This window comes from Eschrichtius robustus, chromosome 1 (genome assembly GCF_028021215.1).
Source record: "Eschrichtius robustus isolate mEscRob2 chromosome 1, mEscRob2.pri, whole genome shotgun sequence".
Classification (NCBI taxonomy): domain Eukaryota; kingdom Metazoa; phylum Chordata; class Mammalia; order Artiodactyla; family Eschrichtiidae; genus Eschrichtius; species Eschrichtius robustus.
This window is the reverse complement of record NC_090824.1, coordinates 117817967-117842111: the sequence shown is the minus strand read 5'-3', so window position 1 is coordinate 117842111 and position 24145 is coordinate 117817967. Positions and strand designations below refer to the sequence as shown.

General features: G+C 38.2%; 1 protein-coding gene across 3 annotated transcripts in view; it reads left to right on the top strand.

Annotated features, from left to right (window-relative positions):
* RFX7 (regulatory factor X7) overlaps positions 1–10787 on the top strand; it is a 152365-nt gene extending 141578 nt beyond the window's left edge. For all 3 annotated transcript variants that reach the window (XM_068552026.1, XM_068552017.1, XM_068552007.1), the window contains exons 9-10: positions 3149–3444; positions 5055–10787. In XM_068552026.1, the coding sequence (XP_068408127.1) occupies positions 3149–3444; positions 5055–8333 (3575 nt within the window). In that variant the 3' untranslated portion in view covers positions 8334–10787. The remainder of the gene's footprint in view (positions 1–3148; positions 3445–5054) is intronic.
* Positions 10788–24145: the final 13358 nt, after the last annotated feature.

Genomic DNA, 24145 nt, shown 5'->3' with positions numbered 1-24145 from the left:
TAAACTTTTAAGTTATAGCTTTGTAGGTTGCTCTGCTTAAGTATGAAACTTTTATGATTTCCTAGTTGGTATTTCATTAATTTTTCCATTGCTGTTTTAAAGTTTAAAGAATATGTGTATGTGTACTTTTAAGTATATATAAGTATTTCTAAATTAATAAATTAAATATTACAAGTAAAAAGTAAGATTAAGTTTTTAAATTACTTGCTAAGACTCCTATCCCCAAAACTAATACTTATAGATGAAATGACCTTTGGACAATGTGAAAAGTACCTTAGTCTCACAAAAAATAAACCATGTGAAGCATTCCTATGAAATAGCAAGAGTGATTTTTTTTAATATGCATTCAGATGAGTATTTTTATTCAGATAGGAACTTAAGAATTAACAGTATTAGGACTGACAGTATCGTTGGAATAATAACTCCCTCCTAAATGAATAGCTGTGTAAAGTATCTATTTTAATGAAATTTTTAAAATGTCTTATTTCAGTCATACTTTATAAACCTAAAAAAGAGTGAATACATTTTGTTATTACTCTAGGAAATTATAACTTCTATAAAAAATGTATTAATATGAAACAGTAGATTTATCACAGCCAGAACTATAATTATAATTATACTCTTAAATAACTTTACTTTTCTATCTTAACTTCATTATTTTAATAAGGAATCCTTTTTCTCTGTTTAAATTTATCAGAAGCTTTAAGCATTTGCAGTATGTGTGTGAGAGAGATTGTTCTGTTCTCTCATTTTATTGTCAATTGAGGACCATAAATGTCAGGAAAATAGCCTTTTACAAGAGCCTCATCATAATTTTTCCTGTCTCGATATAAAATGGATGGCTCAAGTCTCTACACTTATAGTTACACAGGGGCAGGAGAGTGCTTAGGCTGCCTCATCTAGCTAGATAGCTCACATCTGTTACCGCATTTATTCCCCCAGCGGTCCTGTAAGATAGGGGATATTTATTCCCATTTTACAGATCAGGAAACAGATTCAGGGAGGTTAAGTAATTTGTCCATAGTCAGATAAGCAGTGGAATTAGCCAGAATTTGAATCCTGATTTGTCTGTCTCCAAAACCCAGGTTACTCCTTTACACCAGACTGTCTTCTTAGCTTCTGGCAAAATGAGGTTCTAAAAGATATGGGCCCTTCAACTTGCTGTGTTCTCTTTCTCCTACCCCTACTGACACCCAGGAGAGTACTTTCACATGTTGCGGACTTAGGAGGTATCATGGGGTAAAGAAACAGAGACATCTCTGTCTTCTTATTTCCCACGTTATTCACATAGTCTCACTGAAAGAAATGTTGAATGAATGGATTTTTAAGGCATAAGTGTGAAGAAAGGTATATTTTTTAAACCAAAATACTAAAAATCACATATATAAGTAGGCGTTTTCACTTTTTGAAAGTAGCTTGGGAGGCTGACTTTTTTTTAACAATCTTCTGAAATTTCGTTCTCAGCCATTGCCACTTTGTTGGTTTTTTTTTAATTTATTTTTGGCTGCAGTGGGTCTTCGCTGCTGCATGCGGGCTTTCTCTAGTTGCAGCAAGCGGGGGCTACTCTTCGTTGTGGTGCGCAGGCTTCTCATTGCGGTGGCTTCTCTTGTTGTGGACCGTGGGCTGTAGGTGCGCGGGCTTCAGTAGTTGTGGCACGTGGGCTCACCAGTTGCCGCTTGCGGGCTCTAGAGCTCAGGCTCAGTAGTTGTGGCACATGGCTTAGCTGCTCCGCAGCATGTGAGAGCTTCCCGGACCAGGGCTCGAACCCGTGTCCCCTGCATTGGCAGGGAGATTCTTAACCACTGCACCACCAGGGAAGCCCCATTGCCACTTTTAAAAATATCCTTTGGTAGGGATGAATCTTCATCCTTTGAAGGTGCATTTGGTTTTTTGTAAGTATCGTCTCCATATTAAGAACAGGTTGTATTACAGATGTCCTTTGTAAGCAGCTGCTTGGAACTCATGCCTGTCCAGAAACCCTGGCAGGAGGCATGAGACAGCGAGCTTGAGCAGTTGGCACAGGCTCTCGGGTGCAGGTGCTGAGCAGCCAGAGCCGAGGCTGCGGATCGGATGGGAGCAGTGCAATTCGAGTTGGATTTGAGGGGAAAGAATAGTACTCAGGTGATAAAAAGGGGGTCAGAACACGCGGGATTGTTGAGCAGTGAGTGTGTGGGTTAGAGTTTACAGTCGCTTTCTCTCCTTCCCCGTCTCCCACTCCCGAAGCTGTTGCTGTTAACCAGATGAAAAGCAGAAACGGCTGGGGAAGGGTAGGTCAGGATGTGCCAGCAGTGCAGGGGTGCCCTCCCTTTGCCTCTCTCCACTGTTTCTACTGACCCCTGCTCACTTTCTAATGATCTTAATGCCACTCCCTAAATGTGAAATGAGCTTTTGAAAAATTAGTTGTATTACATAATCAAGTTTTCTTAAAATTTATCCCTTGCTTATTTTATCATTCCTTTTTCTCAGTGTTGATCTTACTACTACTTTAAGAAGCTTTCTCAGTGACCCTTTTTTTAGAATATCTTAACCTCAGTCTTATTAAGAAACTCTGCTTAATTTCTCCTAGGTCATACTGGAATAATTAAATAAGTAATTAATTAATTAATTAATTAAAGCACTTAAAATTGTAGTACCTATTTTCATGAAATTCTTGTAGAATTAAAGACTTGTTTTCCCCATACAATTTTTTTCTAAGATATGGATGGTTTCAGCAAATATTTATTGAGTGCCCCTTGTGGACTGAATATTAAAATCATGAAAATGAGTGAATTTCTTAATTAGAGAAGGGGGAAGGGAGATTTTTCTGACATCTACTGATAAATGTAAAACATGCTCTCTTGGCATTTATCTTAGCTTTTGTACATTAGTGATATAGCTACTACTCTTTTCAAAATCTTCATCTATTATTGCAGATATAACTACAGCTGTCACCCAAGTTGAACCATATTCTAAGGTGTCAATTAAAACCATATTGACAAATGTTTATAAACTGGAAGTGTAATATTTATGCTTTATAAAGAAATTGTGAGTTAAAATTTGCTGGGTTTGGTTGCTTTGTCCAGTAAATGGCTACATAGTCTTAGAAATTGAGTTGTAACTGCTTTCTATAAAGAAGAGTATTTTAGCTTTACTTTCTGTTTATTTTCAGGAATTAAAGGAATTACCCAGCCTTCTGCTTTTATACCTACAGCTGAAAGTAATTCCTTTCAGCCCCAAGTGAAGACTCTGCCATCTCCTATTGACGCTAAACAGCAATTGCAACGGAAAATCCAGAAGAAGCAACAAGAACAGAAACTACAATCCCCTTTGCCAGGAGAATCCTCAGCAAAAAAATCAGAAGGCGCTACAACCAATGGAGTGACTAGTCTTTCTAATGGAAATCCTGCAATCCTCTCTCCTCAGCCTATCGGTATCGTTGTGGCAGCTGTCCCTAGTCCCATTCCGGTAATATCATTAAATAGCATTTGGCCTTACTGGGATTGTGGGAAGTCAGTTGTTTAGTTAAAAGTGGCACAGAAGAAGGAGGCAAGTATAGGTGTAGATTCAGTTATAAACTGATTTTGTGACCACACACAGATTTCACTTCAGTCGGTTGTCTTTTATTCAGGATATACGTTGTTGATTACAACGTGAGCTATAAAAGGAACAGAAGTGAAATTACAAGACATTTAAGTTTGCACATAACCAGTCAGAGCTTTATGTAAGAGATGAGTCATTTTCAGAGTTGTTTCATCTCTATCTAAGCGAAGGTGACACAATTGCAAACTTTTTTTAGTTTATATTTTTTTCCTTTTTAACATTCAGATGGAGCAAAATTGTAATATGTGTTGGTAATACATTAACATAGACTTGTCTCAATGGCTTGCTGGACATGGGACCTCAGGCAAGTCTCTAAGCTACTCTGAGTCTCTTTCCTTATCAACAAATAGAGGTTATGGTCTACTCCTTGCCTGTCTCACACAGCTGAGTTTATGATGAAGAGGCTTTTAAAATGAGAGTGCATGGGCTTCCCTAGTGGCGCCACGGTTAAGAATCCGCCTGCCAGTGCAGGGGACACGGGTTCGGGCCCTGGTCCGGGAAGATCCCACATGCCACGGAGCAACTAAGCCCGTGCACCACAACTACTGAGCCTGCGCTCTAGAGCCTGTGAGCCACAACTGTTGAGCCCGCATGCCACAACTACTGAAGCCTGTGCTCCTAGAGCCCATGCTGCACAAGAGAAGCCACCGCAATGAGAAGCCCGTGCACCACAATGAAGAGTAGCCCCCGCTCGCCGCAACTAGAGAAAAGCCCACAGGCAGCAACAAAGAGCCAAAGCAGCCAAAAATAAATAAATTAATAAATAAATAATTTTTTTAATGTTTTAAAATAAATAAAAATAAAATGAGAGTGCATCATGCTAAAGCAAGATGGTATTTTATGTTGTTATTTATGATGTTATTTAGGGAAATATAGTATCTTGTGGTTTTTCCTGTTCTTATCATTATCCTTATCATTGTCATCATCATGTTATTGAAACATGGAATACCTGGGAACCATACTCTTGCACTATTCATTGTAGAGCAAACTGGGGGAGGCAGTAGTTTTATCTGAGACCCTATCCACAGCGGTTTATTAGTAATGCCCACGGTAGATCCATTTATAAGACAGTCTCCCCTGTGAGTGAGTCATCTTGCCACAGACTCCAGTTAGATACCTTTATAGTTGCATGTTTCTTCAAGATTTTATTTCTGCTCCCTATAACCTCCTTAAAATTCATTGTTTTAGCAAGTATTCATCACAAATGTGAAGTTTTTCATTGAAGTCTTCATACTCTTCTTACATATCATTGTATTTGGTAACTATATTACACTGTGTTGCATTTATTATAGTATTTACTTCTCGGGTTATATCGAATCTGGTCTAAAAACTCTTGTCTAACATACGAACTGTCCTTTTTTTTTTCTTTTTAGCATTACATGTATTAAATGCCTTAATACTAATGAATATATGAATTGCTATTTATATTCTAGACTTATTACATCTGATATTTTTGTTTTCCGCCTTTTTAACAGGTCCAGCGGACCAGGCAACTGGTAACTTCACCAAGTCCAATGAGTTCTTCTGACGGCAAAGTTCTTCCCCTCAATGTACAGGTGGTCACTCAGCACATGCAGTCTGTGAAGCAGGCACCAAAGACTCCTCAGCACGTCCCAGCCAGTCCTGGGGGGGATCGCTCAGCTCGGCACCGCTACCCTCAGATCTTACCCAAACCAGCCAACACCAGTGCCCTCACCATCCGCTCTCCAACTACTGTCCTCTTTACTAGTAGTCCCATCAAAACCGCTGTTGTACCCACATCACACGTGAGTTCTCTAAATGTGGTGAAAATGACAGCAATATCCCTTACACCCAGCAACAGTAGTGCCCCTCTGAAACATTCTGCCTCAGTAAACAGTGCTGCAGGAACAACGGAAGAATCAAGGACCATTCCACAGATCAAGAATGGTTCTGTTGTTTCACTTCAGTCTCCTGGATCCAGGGCCAGCAGCACTGGGGGACCATCTGCTGTGGAAGTCAAAATGGAACCTGAGATGTCATCAGATGAGCATCCTGTACAGTGCCAAGAGAACTCCGATGGGGCTGACGTGCCCAAAACAACACCTAGTGCCCTCTCAGGGCAGAAAAGTAATACAGAGGGAGTAGTGCAAAAACCTTCAAATGAAGGTGTTATTGAAATAAAAGCAACTAAGGTCTGTGACCAGAGGACCAAATGTAAAAATCGCTGTAATGAAATTCTGCCAGGCACTTCAACAGGCAATAATCAAAGCACTATCACTCTCTCAGTTGCCACTCAGAACTTAACTTTCACCAGCACCAGCTCACCATCTAATGGTGACTCAATAAATAAAGACCCTAAATTATGCACTAAAAGTCCAAGAAAGCGGCTGTCTTCTGCATTGCAAGAGTCCCAGGTGCCTCCTGTAAAGAAACCAATCGTGGAACAGCTTTCTGCAGTTATCTCGGAAGGTCAGAAACCAGGCAGTGTTAAGAAGGACCAAAAGGTTCCGCATTCAGGGAAAACGGAAAGTTCAGCAGCAGGTTCTCAGATTCCTAGCAAGGTATCAACAAATGTTAACTCGCACGTAGTGGCAAGTCAACCCTTGAAGTCCTCTGCTCTTGTTAGCAGTGATTTAGCTTCAGAACAGCAAACCACACCATCATCATCTCCAGATATAAAAGTAAAGCTTGAAGGCAGTGTCTTTCTCTTGGACAGTGATTCAAAATCGCATGGCAGCTTTAACCCAAATGAATGGCAACAGGTCACTAAGGATTCTGAGTTTATATCTGCCGGCTGTGAACAACAGCAAGATATCAGTGTTATGACAGTTCCTGAGCACTCTGATATCAATGACTTAGAGAAGTCTGTCTGGGAATTAGAAGGAATGCCACAGGACACATATTCCCAGCAACTACACAGCCAGATACAAGAATCTTCTTTGAGTCAACTGCAAGCACAGTCTTCAGATCAATTACCTCTACAGTCCGAACTGAAGGAGTTCGAGCCTTCTGTTTCCCAAGCAAATGAAAGCTACTTTCCTTTCGATGAGGAGCTGACACAGGACAGTATTGTAGAGGAGCTGGTGCTCATGGAGCAACAGATGTCAATGAACAATTCTCATGCTTACGGTAACTGTTTGGGAATGACCCTTCAGAGTCAGTCCGTGACTCCAGGCGCGCCAGTGTCATCTCACGCCCCCAGCACCCACTTCTATCACCCCATCCGTAGCAATGGCACCCCGATCCCCACCCCCACCCCGACCCCGACCCCGACCCCGACCCCGACCCCCACCCCCACCCCCACATCAGAAGTGGTTGCCGGGTCTCAGAGCCTGTCACGGGAGAGCCCTTGCTCCAGGTTGGCCCAGACCACACCCGTGGATAGTGCTTTAGGAAGTAGCCGACATACACCCATCGGTACTCCCCATTCTAACTGCAGCAGCAGTGTCCCTCCCAGCCCCGTGGAATGCAGGAATCCATTTGCATTTACCCCAATAAGCTCCAGTATGGCATATCATGACGCCAGCATTGTCTCAAGTAGTCCTGTGAAACCGATGCAGAGACCCATGGCCACACACCCCGACAAAACCAAGCTTGAATGGATGAATAATGGGTACAGTGGGGTTGGCAATTCATCCGTTTCTGGCCATGGCATTCTCCCAAGCTATCAGGAACTAGTGGAAGACCGTTTCAGGAAACCTCATGCTTTTGCTGTGCCTGGACAGTCTTACCAGTCTCAATCCAGACATCATGACACTCATTTTGGTCGTCTGACTCCTGTCTCTCCTGTGCAGCATCAAGGTGCCACTGTAAGTAACACCAACAAACAGGAGGGCTTTGCAGTCCCTGCCCCTCTTGATAATAAAGGAACTAACTCTTCGGCCAGCAGCAACTTCCGGTGCCGAAGCGTGAGCCCTGCTGTTCATCGCCAACGTAATCTTAGTGGAAGCACCCTCTACCCAGTATCTAATATCCCCCGATCTAATGTGACCCCCTTTGGAAGTCCAGTAACCCCTGAAGTTCATGTTTTCACAAACGTTCACACGGATGCATGTGCCAACAACATAGCTCAAAGAAGTCAGTCGGTTCCATTGACAGTCATGATGCAAACAGCCTTCCCAAATGCTCTTCAGAAGCAAACAAACAGTAAAAAAATAACCAATGTTTTGTTGAGTAAACTTGATTCTGACAATGATGATGCAGTGAGAGGTTTGGGCATGAACAACCTGCCCTCCAATTATACAGCCCGGATGAATCTCACTCAGATTTTGGAAACTTCCACTGTCTTTCCTAGTGCCAATCCGCAGAATATGATCGATTCCAGCACTTCTATTTATGAATTCCAAGCACCATCTTACCTCACCAAAAGTAATAGCACCGATCAGATCAGTTTTTCTCCTGGCGATAATCAAGCACAATCAGAAATTGGAGAGCAACAATTAGATTTCAGTAGCACTGTTAAAGACCTGTTGAGTGGAGACAGCTTGCAAACCAACCAGCAGCTGGTAGGTCAGGTAGCATCTGATCTCACTAATCCTGCGTCTGATTTTTCTAGCGACATCAGGTTGTCTTCTGAGCTCTCAGGCAGCATCAATGATTTGAACGCTTTAGATCCAAATCTACTGTTTGATCCAGGTCGTCAGCAGGGACAAGATGATGAAGCTACACTGGAAGAATTAAAGAATGACCCATTATTTCAACAAATTTGCAGTGAATCCATGAGCTCTATGACTTCATCAGGTTTTGAATGGATAGAAAGCAAGGACCACCCTACTGTTGAAATGTTGGGTTAAATTGTATTTTATAATATGTAGCACACTGTATCGAAAGACATATGTATTGTATTTGTCTTAATGGAAGTGCCTCCCGCAGCAGAAACACTTACTATTAATTGTGACATTTTAAGAGTTTGCTGCAGAAGCGGTTTCTTCTTCAGTAGGAAATGGTTAGACTCGCCTCAGCTCTTAACAAGTTTCTGAAGAGAGTAGGCTGTAGAAAAACAAATATTAGGTTTTCAATTTTATAATGTTCCCCATTTAATCACATTGTTTGCTAGTAAACAAAAGAATAACCAGCTTTTACGAGAGCAGTCTAGATCTTTATTTTGTATAAGTTTATTTTACTTCATTGGTTGATCTGCACAGATTTTAGAGGAAACCATTGATTTTAGGTATAGGATATTTTTTGTTGTTGGCATTATCTTTTAGATATGAAATCATAGTTAAGGTGAACTGTAGACAAGAAGGTCTTCCTTGAAACAGGGATAATATTCAGGTTATTATAAGTATTTAGGCTTGAAGCATAGAGCTACTGTAGAATGAAAAAAAAATCTCTGTAGGACTTTCTGGGACTTCAGTACCATTTGCACCTGCAACGAAGGGCTTAAATAGGAGAAAATAATGGAAAATTAAATATTAATGTAAGGAAAGCAAAAGCTGCGCTAAAATATTTAAAAGGAAAAACTAGTAGCCATTTATATTTGTGACCTTGCATTAGTCTTCTTTTAAAATGTTGATTTTAACATGGAGCTAACACAGAGACATGCCCACACGTGCACACACACACACAAACAAAACAAGTAATTCCAAACATTGTAATTTAATAGAATAAATACAAGCATGTTAGAAGAATATTTTATGTTTTATTATTTGGTAGTTGAGATAGGGGAATTTAGAAGGAAACTAAAAGCGTTTTCTTAGTTTCATCACAGTATGTCTGCATGCACATATTAAAATTCTATTTAAGATTTATTTTGAAGGGTTTTAATTATAAGTCCTCGATTTAGTGACTGACTCCTTCACTGCTCCTGGACATAGAAATGCAATTTGATCGTGGGAATCCCTTTGAAAAACAAATAAGCAGGAGAGCGATAACATAAAAAACTCAACAGAAAACATTTCACCACCTGAGGTCTGAAGTCACAAATCTTTATATCTCTGATAAAACAAAGGGGATATCAATAGTACTTGAAGAAGAGGAGCATTTTATAACATGCTTAATTTTTATTTATTGTGATAACCACAATTGCAAAAGAAGCACTCAGGATTTGTTTTAAAATGTTTCTCTCTGTGGCTCCCATTTTGTTTTGTGAATTATTATTTATGAATTTCATGCTGACACAAATCTTCTCACTAGTCGACAGCTCCATTTTAAGTGAGCTTCAAGATCAGTTTCAAATAGACTTAAAAATTGCCGTTAAGTTTTTAAAGCTAACATTAAACCATTGCTATGCTACCTTGAGCCTAGCTAAGCTTTCCTTTACCTTAATTAGTAAGCCAATCAGAAGACTGCAATCAACGAATATTTAACAAATGTGGTGAAAGGTTTAATAAGATTTCATTGTTCAATAAATTTGCAAAGTAGGGTATTAACATTTTGATAAATAAATGGTGCTAGGTTTGGCTCAGAGGTTTATATATTGATATGTCCTAGTTATTGGCATTTGTGTGTGTTTGCTGTTATCTTGATTTAATGATCTGTTAGATTTTTTTTCTTGATGCTAGTTATTTCTTCACTGTACATTGAGACACAGCACTACTGCACACCAAAGTATGCAATACCCAAAGGAAACTGTGTGATTTCTTTTAACAAATGATGGGAGCCTTTCTACATGAGATACTCTGAAAAGGAGATTTTGAGGCCATTCTAATCCCTTGTTTACATTATTAGCTTCCTACTAATACAAAAATAATGGAAATCTTTTTTGATAAAAATATAAAGACTGGAGGATTTTTAACCCCCTGTACAGTATTGCAGCAAACACTTTAAATTTGGTTGAATTCGTCCAGCAAACTTTCTGGGGTTCATATATTGCACTAAATTTGTTGAACCTGTGGTAGGCACATCTCTTAGGATAAATGCAACCAATACAGTCCACAGATTAAACTTTTTAAATGTGTTTCATTATGAAAAGACAAAATGTCATCAAAGTGACAGATAAAATTGTCTTATGTAGCAATGTGCATTAATCTCAATGAGATATTTCTATTTCTTATTCTCTTACATGAGAATATTACAGCAGGAAGAGTTAAGTTTAGTTTGCTTCACCATGTTAATACATGATCACAAAATGTGCATGAGTGTTATTGACTTATCTTGTACAGTACTAGGTATTCCTGTAACCACTTTTTTTTTTTTTTCTTGGCTGTACTGAAACTGGTTCATTGTTAACCAGACAAGCATAGTTATTCACAAGTTATTTGCTTTTTTATGTTTACTAATTCTGCTTAGTTATTGTTGAATATGTTCTTTTCTCAGATTATTTTCATTGTTTTGATGTTTTAAACATTTTGCATACTGTTTATCATGATAAGACTTCATGAAGTAAATAATTTTGCATATAATTGCAATAAGCACTGACTTTTGAACTGAAAAGAAGGAAAGTGTTTTTTTGTGCAGTGCATCAGAGGTTCATATAACAGTCTTGTACTATAATGTGCTTTACCACACCATAAATGACAAAAACAAGCCCTGTTTCATGTTTTCATTTAGTGCAAAAATTCAAGATTTCCCCAGTGTTTTGTTGTCTGTTGTACCTGCTGAAACTACAGTAGTTGAATATTGCAGTAGCATTTCAGTTCTCTTTTTTTATTGAAAGTGCTCAAAAATTGTTTTTTAAATGTTTTCAAAAACAATTAAAAACATTTTATATTAAACTGACTGGATCTTAAGGTGATTTATGGGATCCGTTTTATGTAGACAGCATGCCATTTTGTAAACAGACCTGAAGCATTTCTTCCTTTGATCTCATGAAAGTTGAGAAAATGGGAAAAAATCAGCGTCAGGAGGAACAGTGCTGCTAATCTATGCTCTGCTATTAATCCAGAAGGCTACACAGATCTTATTTCGTTCATCAGAACTCTGCTACTCATTTACAGTTTATTACCAATGAATGATACATGGCATAGAGCTTTATGTTGTCCAAAAAAAAAAAAAAAAAAGGTCTTTCCTTTTGTTCACTGACATATACCGTTTGCTTTAAAATGTTAGTCTGTGTAGTACCTAGATATGGGTATTTGGGGAACTTTGAATAGAAAAATAACAGAAAATTTTAAAACACAGCTATGTCCAAAAGCATTATAGGCATTTTGGTGAAGAACAGGCAAACAGAACAGGAACCAATGGATATAATGAACCAGGAAGAAATTCTGGAGGAAAAAGTGTTATGTAGTACCTGAGGTGCTTTTGGCTGCAGGTAAGAGAAAACCTAACACTGACTTCAGCCATAAGGACATTTATTTTTAGCTTAATAAGAATTTTGGTGATAAGAGGTGCTCAGGTTCATTCAGTGACTCAGTGTTTTTTTCTGTGTTCCATCAGCTTCAGCGTTGCTGTTCTGTGTCTATTGCCTCATGGTCACAAGATGACTACCACAGCTCCAAATATGGTATCTTCATACATCCCAAACAAGGTGGTAAGGGCAGCTCTCAGCCTTTTATCAGAGAGAAAAATATCTTTCCCATACTCTCCCATTACTCCCTCCCACTCCACCCCCCTACTTAATCTTGTTAGAAAAAAGAAGGTCAAGGCCCACCATAAAACTAACTAGTTTAGATTCTTGATTCATCTTTTATAGCTAAGGGAGAGGCCCATTTCCAGGAGCATGTGATCATCCACCAAAAATGAGTTCCATAACCTAGAGAAGATACCAGGGACTTAAGATATTGTGCCCACCTTTGAGAGAGGCTCATAGTCTTGTGAAGAACTGATTGCATGTTCTTTGATAAGTGCCAATTAGAAGTATATATGGCATGCTATCTAGAAGAAAAAAGGTGAGAGTTCACACTCTGAGGATCCATGAACTGGGCAAAAGAAGGTCCTTAGTAAGGGCTACATTTAGAAGTAGCCTGTTAACTAGTGTAAACTGTTAACTTGTGTCTTGGCTTCCCTCTCTGAGTTGAAAATCAGAAGTGTAAATTGCCTCAGTACCTATTAATGTCATAGAAGAACGAAATTTTGATTCTGTTGAGTCTGTAGAGATTTATTTTGATATACATTGCTATAAATGAATTTTTAAATAATTAGAATTACAAATTCGTGGATGGCATCATTTATCAATAGCATATGATCTGGAATTTTTAAAAAATATGTATATGACCAGTCCTGGAGCTATAAGTGTAGAAGGGGAAAAACAAAAAGGCAACAATTTTCAAGATAGGTTTTATTTCTAAGAAGTACTTAATTTTAGAGAGAAGGGAAAATAATTTTATAAATGAAATGTATCATGAGCATGGTATTACTACCATATATAGAATATTTCCTTGCACTAAACCCTGTATTAAATACTTCACATATATTCTGATTTTCTCATTGTAACAATTATGAAAGAATATCATTTTTCAAGTGAGAAAGTTTTAGCTCAGATATTAACTGGTAGGAGTAACAGCTAATAATAGGAAGAGCTGGAATTAACTTGGTTCCAAAGCCAAGTTCTCAACTATTACGCTATACTTAAAGATACTTGTTCAAATTACCTACGGTAGTAGTTGGATTTGGTGGCTTCTTTGAAATTTTCATTCTGGCTTAAAATTTAAAATTAAATTTGATTTTCGTGGGAATTTTGTTTCTGTTTAACCTCTGATCCTTATATTTCTTATACTTCCTTTGCATTTTTGTTGCTTTTGGATTTTGCCTATATTTTGTAACTTTCCTCTAAATTATTTGCATTCCTTTCCCCTTCTCTCCCCCCTTGGAAATACATGCCCTATTGTATTGGAAATCAAGGGAGAAGTAAGATTTAAATAGAAAATTTTGTTTTACGCACAGCTTTTCAAGCACATCTTACAGGTATACCCAATCATATCTATTTTAAAACCACTTCTTAAATTTCATCAGGAAATAAAAACTAGGCAAAAAATGTTTTGTTGAACAAATGATAAAGTGCCTAAAACATGTCAGTGTCTGTGCCAGGAGTTAGAGAAGACATCTGCCATTTTTAAATTTTACAATATGATGAGGAAGATGCACAATGAACAGGATTGCAGGATGCAGTGATGTCACTGTAGCAGAGACTGCTGTTTGCCACTAACACATTCTCCTAGCCATCTGCACAAAAGACATTTACCAGCTTCCCTTGTAGCTAAGTGGAGCCGCTTACCAAGTACTCAGCCAAAAAGAATCAAAAGGTTTGCGTGTTTCTTCGAAGTGTTCCTGCACTCCTTCCTCTCAGCTGGCTAGAATGTAGATATGATGACTAGAACTCCAGTAGCTCCCTTGGACTTTGCGGTAAGGCCACAGAGGATGATGGAGTAACAGGATAGAAAGAGCCCGAAGCCCTGATGACTGTGAGGGAAGCTGCCCTACTAGTCCTGACTGTTGCCTCTGGATGTGTTTTATGTGAGGGAGAAGTTTCTTTCTGGTTTAAGTCCTTCTGAGTTTTCTGTTACTCAATGCAAATGCAAATTCTAACCAATGTAGCCACCAGAAGGTTTTAAGCAGGAGTGGGGATGTTAGATTAGCATGGGGATCACTAAACCATCGTGGGTTCCCCTGCAGAATGACAAACTTACATCTCATTTTCACTGAAATTGGTAAATCAGGAGAGACTCTTGGAAACAATACCCTGATTTTAGCACAGACTTGAATAGTGTTTCATGACTGTCCAATATAAAGAATAAATTTAGGTGGATTCTAAGCTACTTAAACAACAAAAGAAAATTGATTGACTTGAAAGGAAATAACGGCTTTCTGGTCATTGGTGTCAGACCTAGGTTTAAATCTCAGCTCTGCCAATTATAACCATAACCCTACCAAGTTGTATGAGTACTAGTAATGACATCCATCTGGAGAGCATTTTCTAGTGGTGTGCCACATGGTTCTGGCCTGTTCGTTATTTTTGCCAACATCTTGAATGAAGACAAAAGTTTTACTGTGGCAAGTACTGTGGAACAGCTTGCTCAATTTCTGTTCCAGCCTCTTCCTCTTATGCAGACCCTGGGAAGCCCAAAACTACATTTTCTAGACTTCCTCACAGCTTGGGTTCTGGATATGAATTGCATGGCATCTATTTGATGCATTCTTGCAAGATTTGGAGGATGAAAATGAGACAGAAGCTATCCTCCTACCCATTTTTGGTGATTTTCTTGAAAGCAAGCTCATAGCAGCAGCAATGTTCTAGAGTCCATTCTTGAGATTCTTCGGTATCTAGGGTCCACGTCCCAGTGCCAAGTCACCAGTTCCGTGAATATCAAGATACAGGCGAGTGGTGGCAGTGATGGTAACAGCAGCAGTATCAGCAACTTCCTGGTCTGGCTTCCTGATCCGTGGAGTGGTCTCAGGTATGAACTTGTCCCCCAAATGACCAACTCTACCGTGTTGTTCTGGTTGTCATTTCTGGAGGCACAGTCTAAAGCTTGTTCTTCCTTGTATGTAGAAGTACCAAATTCCCTGCATTAAGTATTTTTTTGCTTAAAATACCTAGAATAAACATTTCCTACACGTAACTCTGACTCGTACGCCTACAAGGTAGGAGTCATGAACATCGGAGATCCAGACCTGGTTCTGTCCTTCTTTCCCCCTCTTTGCACTTTATGAAGAATAATGACCTCTGTTCTGGTTACGTCCCAGAATCTTTTGTGAAGTTCAGTGAGATATGACGATATTTTGTAAACCCTAAATATAAACTATTATGATTGTTATAAATGCCTACATAAAAGAACAGACATTCACCTAGGAGTGGGAAAAATTCTTGTCCTTTTTAGCAACAAAATGCACTGTTTTACTTGAACACACACACATATCACATCTGTCAGGAGGTAAAGTAAGAATTATATTCAGACAAAGGGCTGAACTTTGAATTAGGTTATGTGTCCACAAGAAATCACCGTTAATAACATTTAATTTAAACCAAGTTATTGTCACCTGAGCATGTTTGCTTAACTGACACCTTCATAGATTATTTAAATCATGATACCTTGTATTTAGATTTCACATGTTTGAAGGACACAGAGTTTAAATTTCCTACGCAAATTCACCCCTAGTCAATATAATCTCTCTACTTAGTCTTTCATAATTTTACCACACCCTCACAACAGTTCTGAAATGGCTGTCTCAAAAATTACTGGTGATTTCATAATTGGTAAATCCTGCGACACTGTTCCTTTGGTTTCTATGGCTTTATATTCTGGTTCACTTCCTACCTCAGACCCGTCATTGCCCATCTCTCTCATAGATTGGCTTCCTCTGCCTATTATTTAGATATAGAAATCCTTTGACATTCTATCATTGTCTTTTCTCATTCTGCTTTCTCTCCCTAGTCATTTCAAACACTCCTACAGCTCCTCCAGATGGCTTCCAGCCTCTCCCTGACTTCCAGTCTTAAAATCTAAGCACCCAAAATTGAAATTCACTCTCTCTTCCCCGACCCTCTCCTCTTCCTATTATTTGTTAACATTACCATCATTGCAGTCACGCAGTTGAAAGCTCATGTGCCCTTTCCTTCATCCTCTCCTCAACATCAAATTAGTTTCCAAGTTCTATACCTTTGATGTCCCTATCTCCTTGTTCTTCCTTTCCCTCTTGATCCTGCCCTGGTACATGGATTCATTTCTCACTTGAAATATTGATACTTAATTATCTCTCACTTTTCTAATAATTTCTGTACTATGTCACCTTTGAAATCCTTAACTCAAAAGGCTTTGATATTCAGAAATCAATATTCATCATATATATAAACAATAACCAGCTAGAAGATATAATGCAAGAGAAGACCCTTTTTATGCTAGCAAGAAAAAAGATAAAATATCCAGCCATGAACCTAATGGGAAACGTGCAAAAGTTATATAAGGAAAATTTTAAAAACACTTTTACTGAAAGACACAAGGTAGACTAGAGCAAATGGAATGAGAAAACCATGTTCTTAGATGGGAAGATACAACATCACTAAGATAATTGATAAATTTAACATGATCCCAACAAAAATGTCAATCTTTTTTTCTAGAGCTAGACAAGTTGAATGTATTCTTAGAATATAAATAATTATAGCTCCGCCCGAAAAAAAAAAATCTTTAAAAAAAAAGCAATGTCTGAGGGGTTGACCCTACTAGGTATTAAACATAGAGTCATATTCCTAAATCCCTATAAGTAAAGTCGAACAACAAATGACAAAGTAGGAAGAGATATTTATAACACATACCACATACAAAGGAGTAATGGCCCCAATATGGAAAGAACTCCTAAAAACGGGGGAAGAAGGAACACCAACAACCCCATAGAAAAGTGGACAAAAGATATGAACAGACAGCTCACAGAGAGAAGAAATGATCCTTAAACATTTAAAAAAAAAAAAATTCTCAACCTGATTCATACTAAGAGAAATACAAATTAAAACTATGTCAAGTTACCCCTCCTTACCTATCAGGTTAGCAAAAAAAAAAAAAAAAAAAAAAATCTATGCTTGATGCCATCCTCTTTTAGAAACATTGGGGGGGGGGCACAGGCATTTAATATTGTTTCCTTGCACATTTCCTAAAGAATCTACTAGAGAACAGACTTCAAATGTCCAAATGACTAGAGAGATGTCAACCTAAGGACCGGTGGTGAACATTAAATACCTATTTACTTGTAAAACAAAGACGACATGAGGGTTAGAGAGGAAAGAGCATAGTATGTATTGGCTATATGCTCTGAAAATGTATATAAAATCAAACTATAGAAAATGGAGAGAGTATATGCAAACAATTTTTAAACTGTTTCAGTAATATTGGTGATGGTAGAATGGGTGATTTTGCTGAGACTGTAGTGGATATAATGCAAGACCATGCAAACTGTAATTGTGTGATCTTCTAATTCTATCATTCTCTGGTCTCTGAGAACCTGGATTCTCAGAAGAAACGTGATACTGATGTGAAACAGAAGATGTTAAGTAAAAACAATACAGTCCTGACTTTGCATTGGAAGTATCAGTGTGAACTCATGGAATATCTTGCCATACAATAGCAAAGAAACTTATCAAATACTACTTAGGTCATGTCAAAAGGACATAAAACCCAACTTGAAGAAGCTGCCACTGGCCAGAGATGGAACAATTAAACTCCATAGGGATAATAACTTCAGGGGATTGACACACTTAAAATGTTTTAATCCATAAGTTTTAATGATCCTAAAAAAATTAATTGGTCACCTTTTGAGAGTGATAGGCAACCAACTTATTATTTTCAAAACTGGGTAAAGGGAAAGAATCAAATATTTATCCTGCCTTTCCTGTGTGAGCTATACTACTGGATAATCAAATAATAGATGAGGGGGAGCTACTGTATATAGAAATGTTCTAGCTAATAAGGGAGTGATAAAATTGGAATATCATCATTTTGCAATCCCTAATGAATTGAATGGATCTAGACAATGGGCATTGACAGCTACTAATATCACAAAGAGAGAAATAAAAAGACATCATGTGCCCCAGTATAGAAGAGTACAGTTCACAATTAAGTAGCCTTGCCTCCAAAAATTAAACTGAAATCTAATCAAGTCTCTGTACCCAATTACCAATTTACAGGAAGTACACAGATCATGAAACACTGCACCATGGCGATACAATCAGTAAAATCCAGAGTCTGGGAAACTCTACAGGCCAAATAGTTGAGTTTCTTTAACAAATAACTTTCAAGGAAAAAAAAGAAAAAGCAATGGAAGGAGAACCTGTAGATTGAAAGAGACTTCTTAAAAAGTTATATTAAAGTTCATAGTAAATAAAAAATAGAAGAAAGTTAACTATAGTGTTTAGAGTTGCACACTTGGGTGATAAAATATAAAGAGAAGCAAGGAAATGATTATCATAAAAATGAGAATAAGTGGAAATACGGATGGCTTCTGGGGTAGCTGCCAAAGTTCTGTTTCCTCACCTAGGTGGTGGTTACAAAGGTGTTTGCTTACAATAATTTATTAAGGTATTCTTTATTTTATGTGGCTTTCTGTATCTTTTATGTTTTACATTTTTAAACGTTATTTTTGTAAGCAGTATGTTGAAAATTGACCAATTATAAGGAAATTTGCCTTTCCTATATCAACTGTATTTAGGATAACCAAATTGCCAACTTGTCACAGGGAAAATTTTTCTTTAGTAAAAAATTCCAAATAATAAGTGTGGAAGGAGTGATAAAATTAGAAAATCACCACTTTGCAACCCCTACCCCTAATGAAATAGGAGCTTCAGGCAAATTTCATTAACGGATGAAACCAATAGGTAGTAGATGAATAGGAAATTTTATAATGGAAGAATCAGGCTGTCACCACCTGAACCCACTTACCAGTCTTTGCATTACTATTAATAAATGTGGACAAGCAAGATATTAGGATATTTCTATTCATAAATACAGGAGATAAGGGAACAAGTTAAATAAATAACACCCCCAGGAAAGCAACCAGACCAATACAGAATCAGGAGCATTCTAAGGGATGACTTGCATGGGTATCTCAACAAGACAACAGCATAAAGAAAAAAGGTGGGGTGAGGAGGGCTGCTGTGGATTAAAATAAACTGAAGAGCTATAAAAACCACATTCCATGTGTGGACCTTGTTTAGAACATGATTTAAACAAGCCAGCTAACCAAAGACATTTTTTAGATAATCAGGGAGATTTTACTTTATTTTGTTTTTTAATTTTTATTTTATATTGGAGTATAATTGATTAATAATGTTGTGTTAGTTTCAGGTGTACAGCAGAGTGATTCAGTTATACATATACATGTATCCATTCTCTTTCAAATTCTTTTCCCATTTAGGTTATTACAGAATATTGAGCAGAGTTCCCTGTGCTATACAGTAGGTGCTTGTTGGTTATCTATTTTAAATATAGCAGTGGAAATTTTAATATGGACTGGGGATTAGTCAATCCCAAAGAATCATTAGGTGTGATGATGGCATTTTGTTTGTAAGAAAATGTCCATACTTTTTAGAAACGCGTGCTAAAATACATAGAATTGAAAACACAGGATGTCCAGGATTTACTTTGAAATACTTTGGCAAAAGACAGAGCGGAGGATAGAGGAAGAATGATAAAATCTTGACACAGGCATACCTCAGAAATATTGCAGGTTTGGTTTCAGACCACTGCAATCAAGTGAATATTGCAATAAAGCGAGTCACATGAATTTTTTGGTCTTCCAGTGCATATAAAAGTTATGTTTACACTATACTGTAGACTATTAAGTGTGCAATAGCATTATTTCTAAAAAAAACAATGTACATACCTTAATTTAGAAATAATACTGTTGGGAAAATGGCGCTGATAGACTTGCTCGACTCAGGCTTGCTACAAACCTCCAATTAGTAAAAAACACATTATCTGCAAAGTGCAATAAACCAAAGCACAATACAATGAGTTATGCCTATAATTGTTTAGTCTGGGTATGGGGCTTATAGAGATTCACTGTTTTGTTTTGTTTTACTTCTGTACATGTTTGAACATTTTTTCATTTACAAAGGTTTACATGATTCTCCCTTCTATTAAATAAGAGATTTGAAATATGGAACTCAAAATCCAAGCTTTTTAGAAGGTATTCATGGCATTGCACTACCAGCTCCTTCACGTCACATGAGCTGAAAAGAAGGCAGGCATAGATTCCCAAGGGAAAATCATGGTGCTGTTTCTAGAAGAAGGAGAATCAAAGCCAGGCAAAAATCATAATAGTTGCCCACCATTGTTCCCACACAACTTTTTGAGCTTCATCTTACAAAATGCATGTAGCCAAACAGGACCACATGCTGTGTCCTGAGCAGAGTGCATTCCTATGCCTCTTAGTCTTGCTCAGGCTGTCCTCTGTACTTTTTTTTTTCTTTAACTGAGGTCATACTTTCCTTCAAAATCCACCACAACTGCCATCTTAGGGGTAGCCTTTGCCTTACAAGCCTATAAAATAAGAAGACTCCTGTGGCACTGGATTCGGCCTCTGTGATAGTATTCTGCCTTGTATGGGCAAACGTGTGTATCCATAACCCCCACTAAATTGGAGGCTCCCTGAAGGCTCCTTTCATTGTATACCTCAAAGAATGAAGCCCAATGAGCTGTCTATAGCAAGGGCACAATCCTTGTTTGCCTAATTGAATTAACACCAGTGATTTTCAGATTGAGTTTCTCAACAAGGCACAAAGTATTAATAAGCTAAGAACTTGTCATCTTTCATAATAGCAAATAAATGGAACATTTATTATCCAATATCTCTTGCCTGTTTAAAGACATTGGATATCGTTTTAGTTGAAGTACTAGATATTAGGTCCAAATTGTCTCTAGTCAAGATGCCTGCTTTGAGGTCTGTAGGGGTAGACTGAGAAGTGTTTGCATTTTGAAATATGTTAATTTTTTGCCAACCACAGCAGATGGTCACCCTTACTGCTTGTAACAGACATTTAACTGATTTGACAATAGCCTTATGGTCTTTCTGGTAGGACTCCAAATATTTGCATTAAACGGATCTTTGATTAAACTACTGTTTTATCATGTGAGTCTGTAAATGGTAACATCCTCAAGTCTAACTGAATTCCAATAAGAATATAACATTTTTATATTTTTATTTTTGTGATTGGAGTCTACTATTGTCTATGTGAAATTATGCTATGCAAATGTATATTTTTTTTAATTTAATAAGCCCTTTTTGAAAGGACGTCTTGACATAGGCTTGTGTTTGCATTTGTAAATCAGAACTGCTTCTCTCTCTTGTCTAGGTGATGTGGTCCTACATATGGAAGGTGGGCTTCACCTATGGGAAAGAAGCAGGAGACACATTCATTGAGCACTGTGGCAGGTACCTTCATTTAACTTATTCCAAAGAGCCAAGGTCAATGTGGGCCTTTGAACATAATCACAAAATGAGGAACTAGTTCCTCCCACTTGTCCATGATCTACTGCCCACCTACAGGAACTACACACCAAATATTCCTGGATCTTTAGATCCTGATATCTCAGGAAGTTAAGACCACTCCCTCCTTGTTCAAATGGGAAAACAGGGTTTGGAAAGGTGAGAAAAGTGATGACTCAAGACCAATACTCAGGCCACCTGGCCCCTGGCCTCCAGTATAAATTCAGGGCCTCCCTGAGAACGTGAAGCTGCCTGAAGTTAACCCACACTTGCAGTTCACTCTTACTTGCAGCTGAGAGCACCCTAAACTGTTATGCTTCTCTTACCCCAGGTCTCTTCCCTCCACACACCTCTATTTCTGTGTTTTGGCCTTTCTCCAACCATTTTTATAATCAGACAGCATTAAATGTAGGGGAGTGTGTGAATTGTGAGTGAGAACAAATCCCCTAGCAAAGAGACTTCCATTAAAACAAATTCATACTTGTTTCCTTATCTCTATTCCAGAGGCAGAGGTGCCCAGTAGAATGGTCTTCCTGAATGGATTTGCCTGGTTATAATAAATCTGGGGGTCTCTAGGAGTGGGAGAGCCCACTGCTCTGCCTGGAAACCAGTCACCTGGTCTTCTGCCCCAATAACCACATCATCGATTCCATTGCTCACTCATGAATAAGCTTTGTGCTGAATGATTTTGGCCCCCTGGCCCTGATCCCTTAAACGAATGCCCAGGATATGACAGCCCCCAAACACATTAGTCTTCTTCTAGTTCTGGATGGAAAATATTATATAATGCTTAAGGCTGGGCTTGTTCCTAAGCCCTTGAAATCTTCAGGCTCCTTGATACCAGGGACAAAACCATATTTCTTCTATATTTCCCCAAATTATGACTTGTAAGGAAGATATATAATAATTAAAAGTCCTTATTAATTGAATTCTGCCAACAGACTAGCAACTCCCCAGACTGATAACAAAGCCAGGCAGAGCAGCTGTCAGCTTGAGGATGGCATCTGTAGAGGCAAACTCCTGCTCTCCCTGGCTTCTTCTTGATCCAGGCAGAGAACATAAAAATTTGTTGCATCAGATACCTGATTGAGCCCCAGATCAAGGCAAAATGCCAGTGCTTACATGAGCTCTGCACTTCCCATCTCCTACCTTGGGCTATAATTAGCAGACAGGGAAATCAGCAGGAGGTATGAGAGCATGTCTTCAAAACTGAATGGAAATCAATGGGGAAATGACTTGCTTTACCGAAATCTGTTCCACATGCAAAGTTCCAGGAATATTTTAAAATAAGGTCTATTACAGGTTAAATGCAACATCTAAATAACCTTCAGATTATCTAGCCAATGACATTTCTAGATGATCTTTAAAATGCCTCCCATCGTATCTCTTTCTAAAAGATGTAGGAGAAGTAGGAATATTAATAAATTAGTTCATACTTATGAATATTTCTCACAGTCTTTCCAATGCTCTTCAGTCCCTTAATAATCTACATGTAATTTTAAAACTTTTTATTACAGAAACTTCAAACAAATATGTAAGTTAAGAGAACAGTATAATGAACCTTCATGTACCCTTAACCCAACTTAAATAAGTATCAATTCACAGCCAGTCTCATTTTCTCTGTACTCCAATCCATTTTCCCCATGTTCTCCAGATTATCTTGAAACAAATCTCAAGTATATCACTTATTTTAAATATTTCAGCAAGCTATAACCATTGTTCAGTCCAGTTCTCAAAAAGACTTTTTCTGGATCACTCCTGATTTTTAGTAGTCAATAGTTGTTTAAAACTTTGATACAGTTTCTATAAAAATAAACATATTTACTTATAAATTTCTTTACACTGATTTAGTTAGTTCATCCATTTGTCCATCCATTTGTTCATTCATCACACGTCAGAAACATTTATTGGGAATTCCCTGGCGGTCCAGGGGTTCCACTGCAGGGGGCACAGGTTCAATCCCAGGTCAGGGAACTAAGATCCTGCATGCCGTACAGCCAGGAGAAAAAAAAAAGAAAAAGTTTATTAAGTACTTAGTATGTACTGGACCTACTTGGAATTCTGGGAATACAGCTATGAACAAAGTAGACAAGAACCCCTGATATTATATTTTGGTAGGGAGAGGAAAATAGTAAACAAATTAGAAAATTCATAAACAAGTTTACTTGATTGTGTGCTTTGCTTTGGCCAGTGGGACATTAGCAAGCATGGTAGAAGGAGACTGGATAAGCACTTGCACACTAGAGCTTGTCCTCTTGGAACGCTCTCTCTGGAAGCTAGCCACCATGCTGAAAAGTGACTTGAGCTAGACTAGTGAGTGATGAGGGGCCACATGGAGACATCCTCTCATGGAGGATGAGAGTTCACCTTGGACAGTGCAGCGCCACCGAGCTCCTAAAAGAATGTGTTCACATTACTGCAGTCAACCCTCAAAATCATGAGAAACCGTAAATCACTGTTTTTAGTCATTATTTTGGGGGGTGGTTAATTACATGGCAATAGAAAATTGAAACAGAAAGTAGTACCTGGAAGTGGGGTGCTGCTGTAACGGAAACCTAAAGCAGGTGATTTTGAGATTGAGCCATGGAGAAAGGCTGGAAGGGTGGCAAAGGCAGTGAGGAAATTGAACGCTGGAAAGATGGTCATCTGTGTTGTAAAGCTGGGGAACAACTGGTAAAGCTGATGACTGTGGTAACATGAAAGATAGAAAATGTACTTAATGAACTTGTGGATCTGTCCAAAGGAAACTTCCAAGTAGAATGGCAAAGGGGCTAATCTGCTTCTTTTAGCTGCCTGTCATAAAATATGGGAA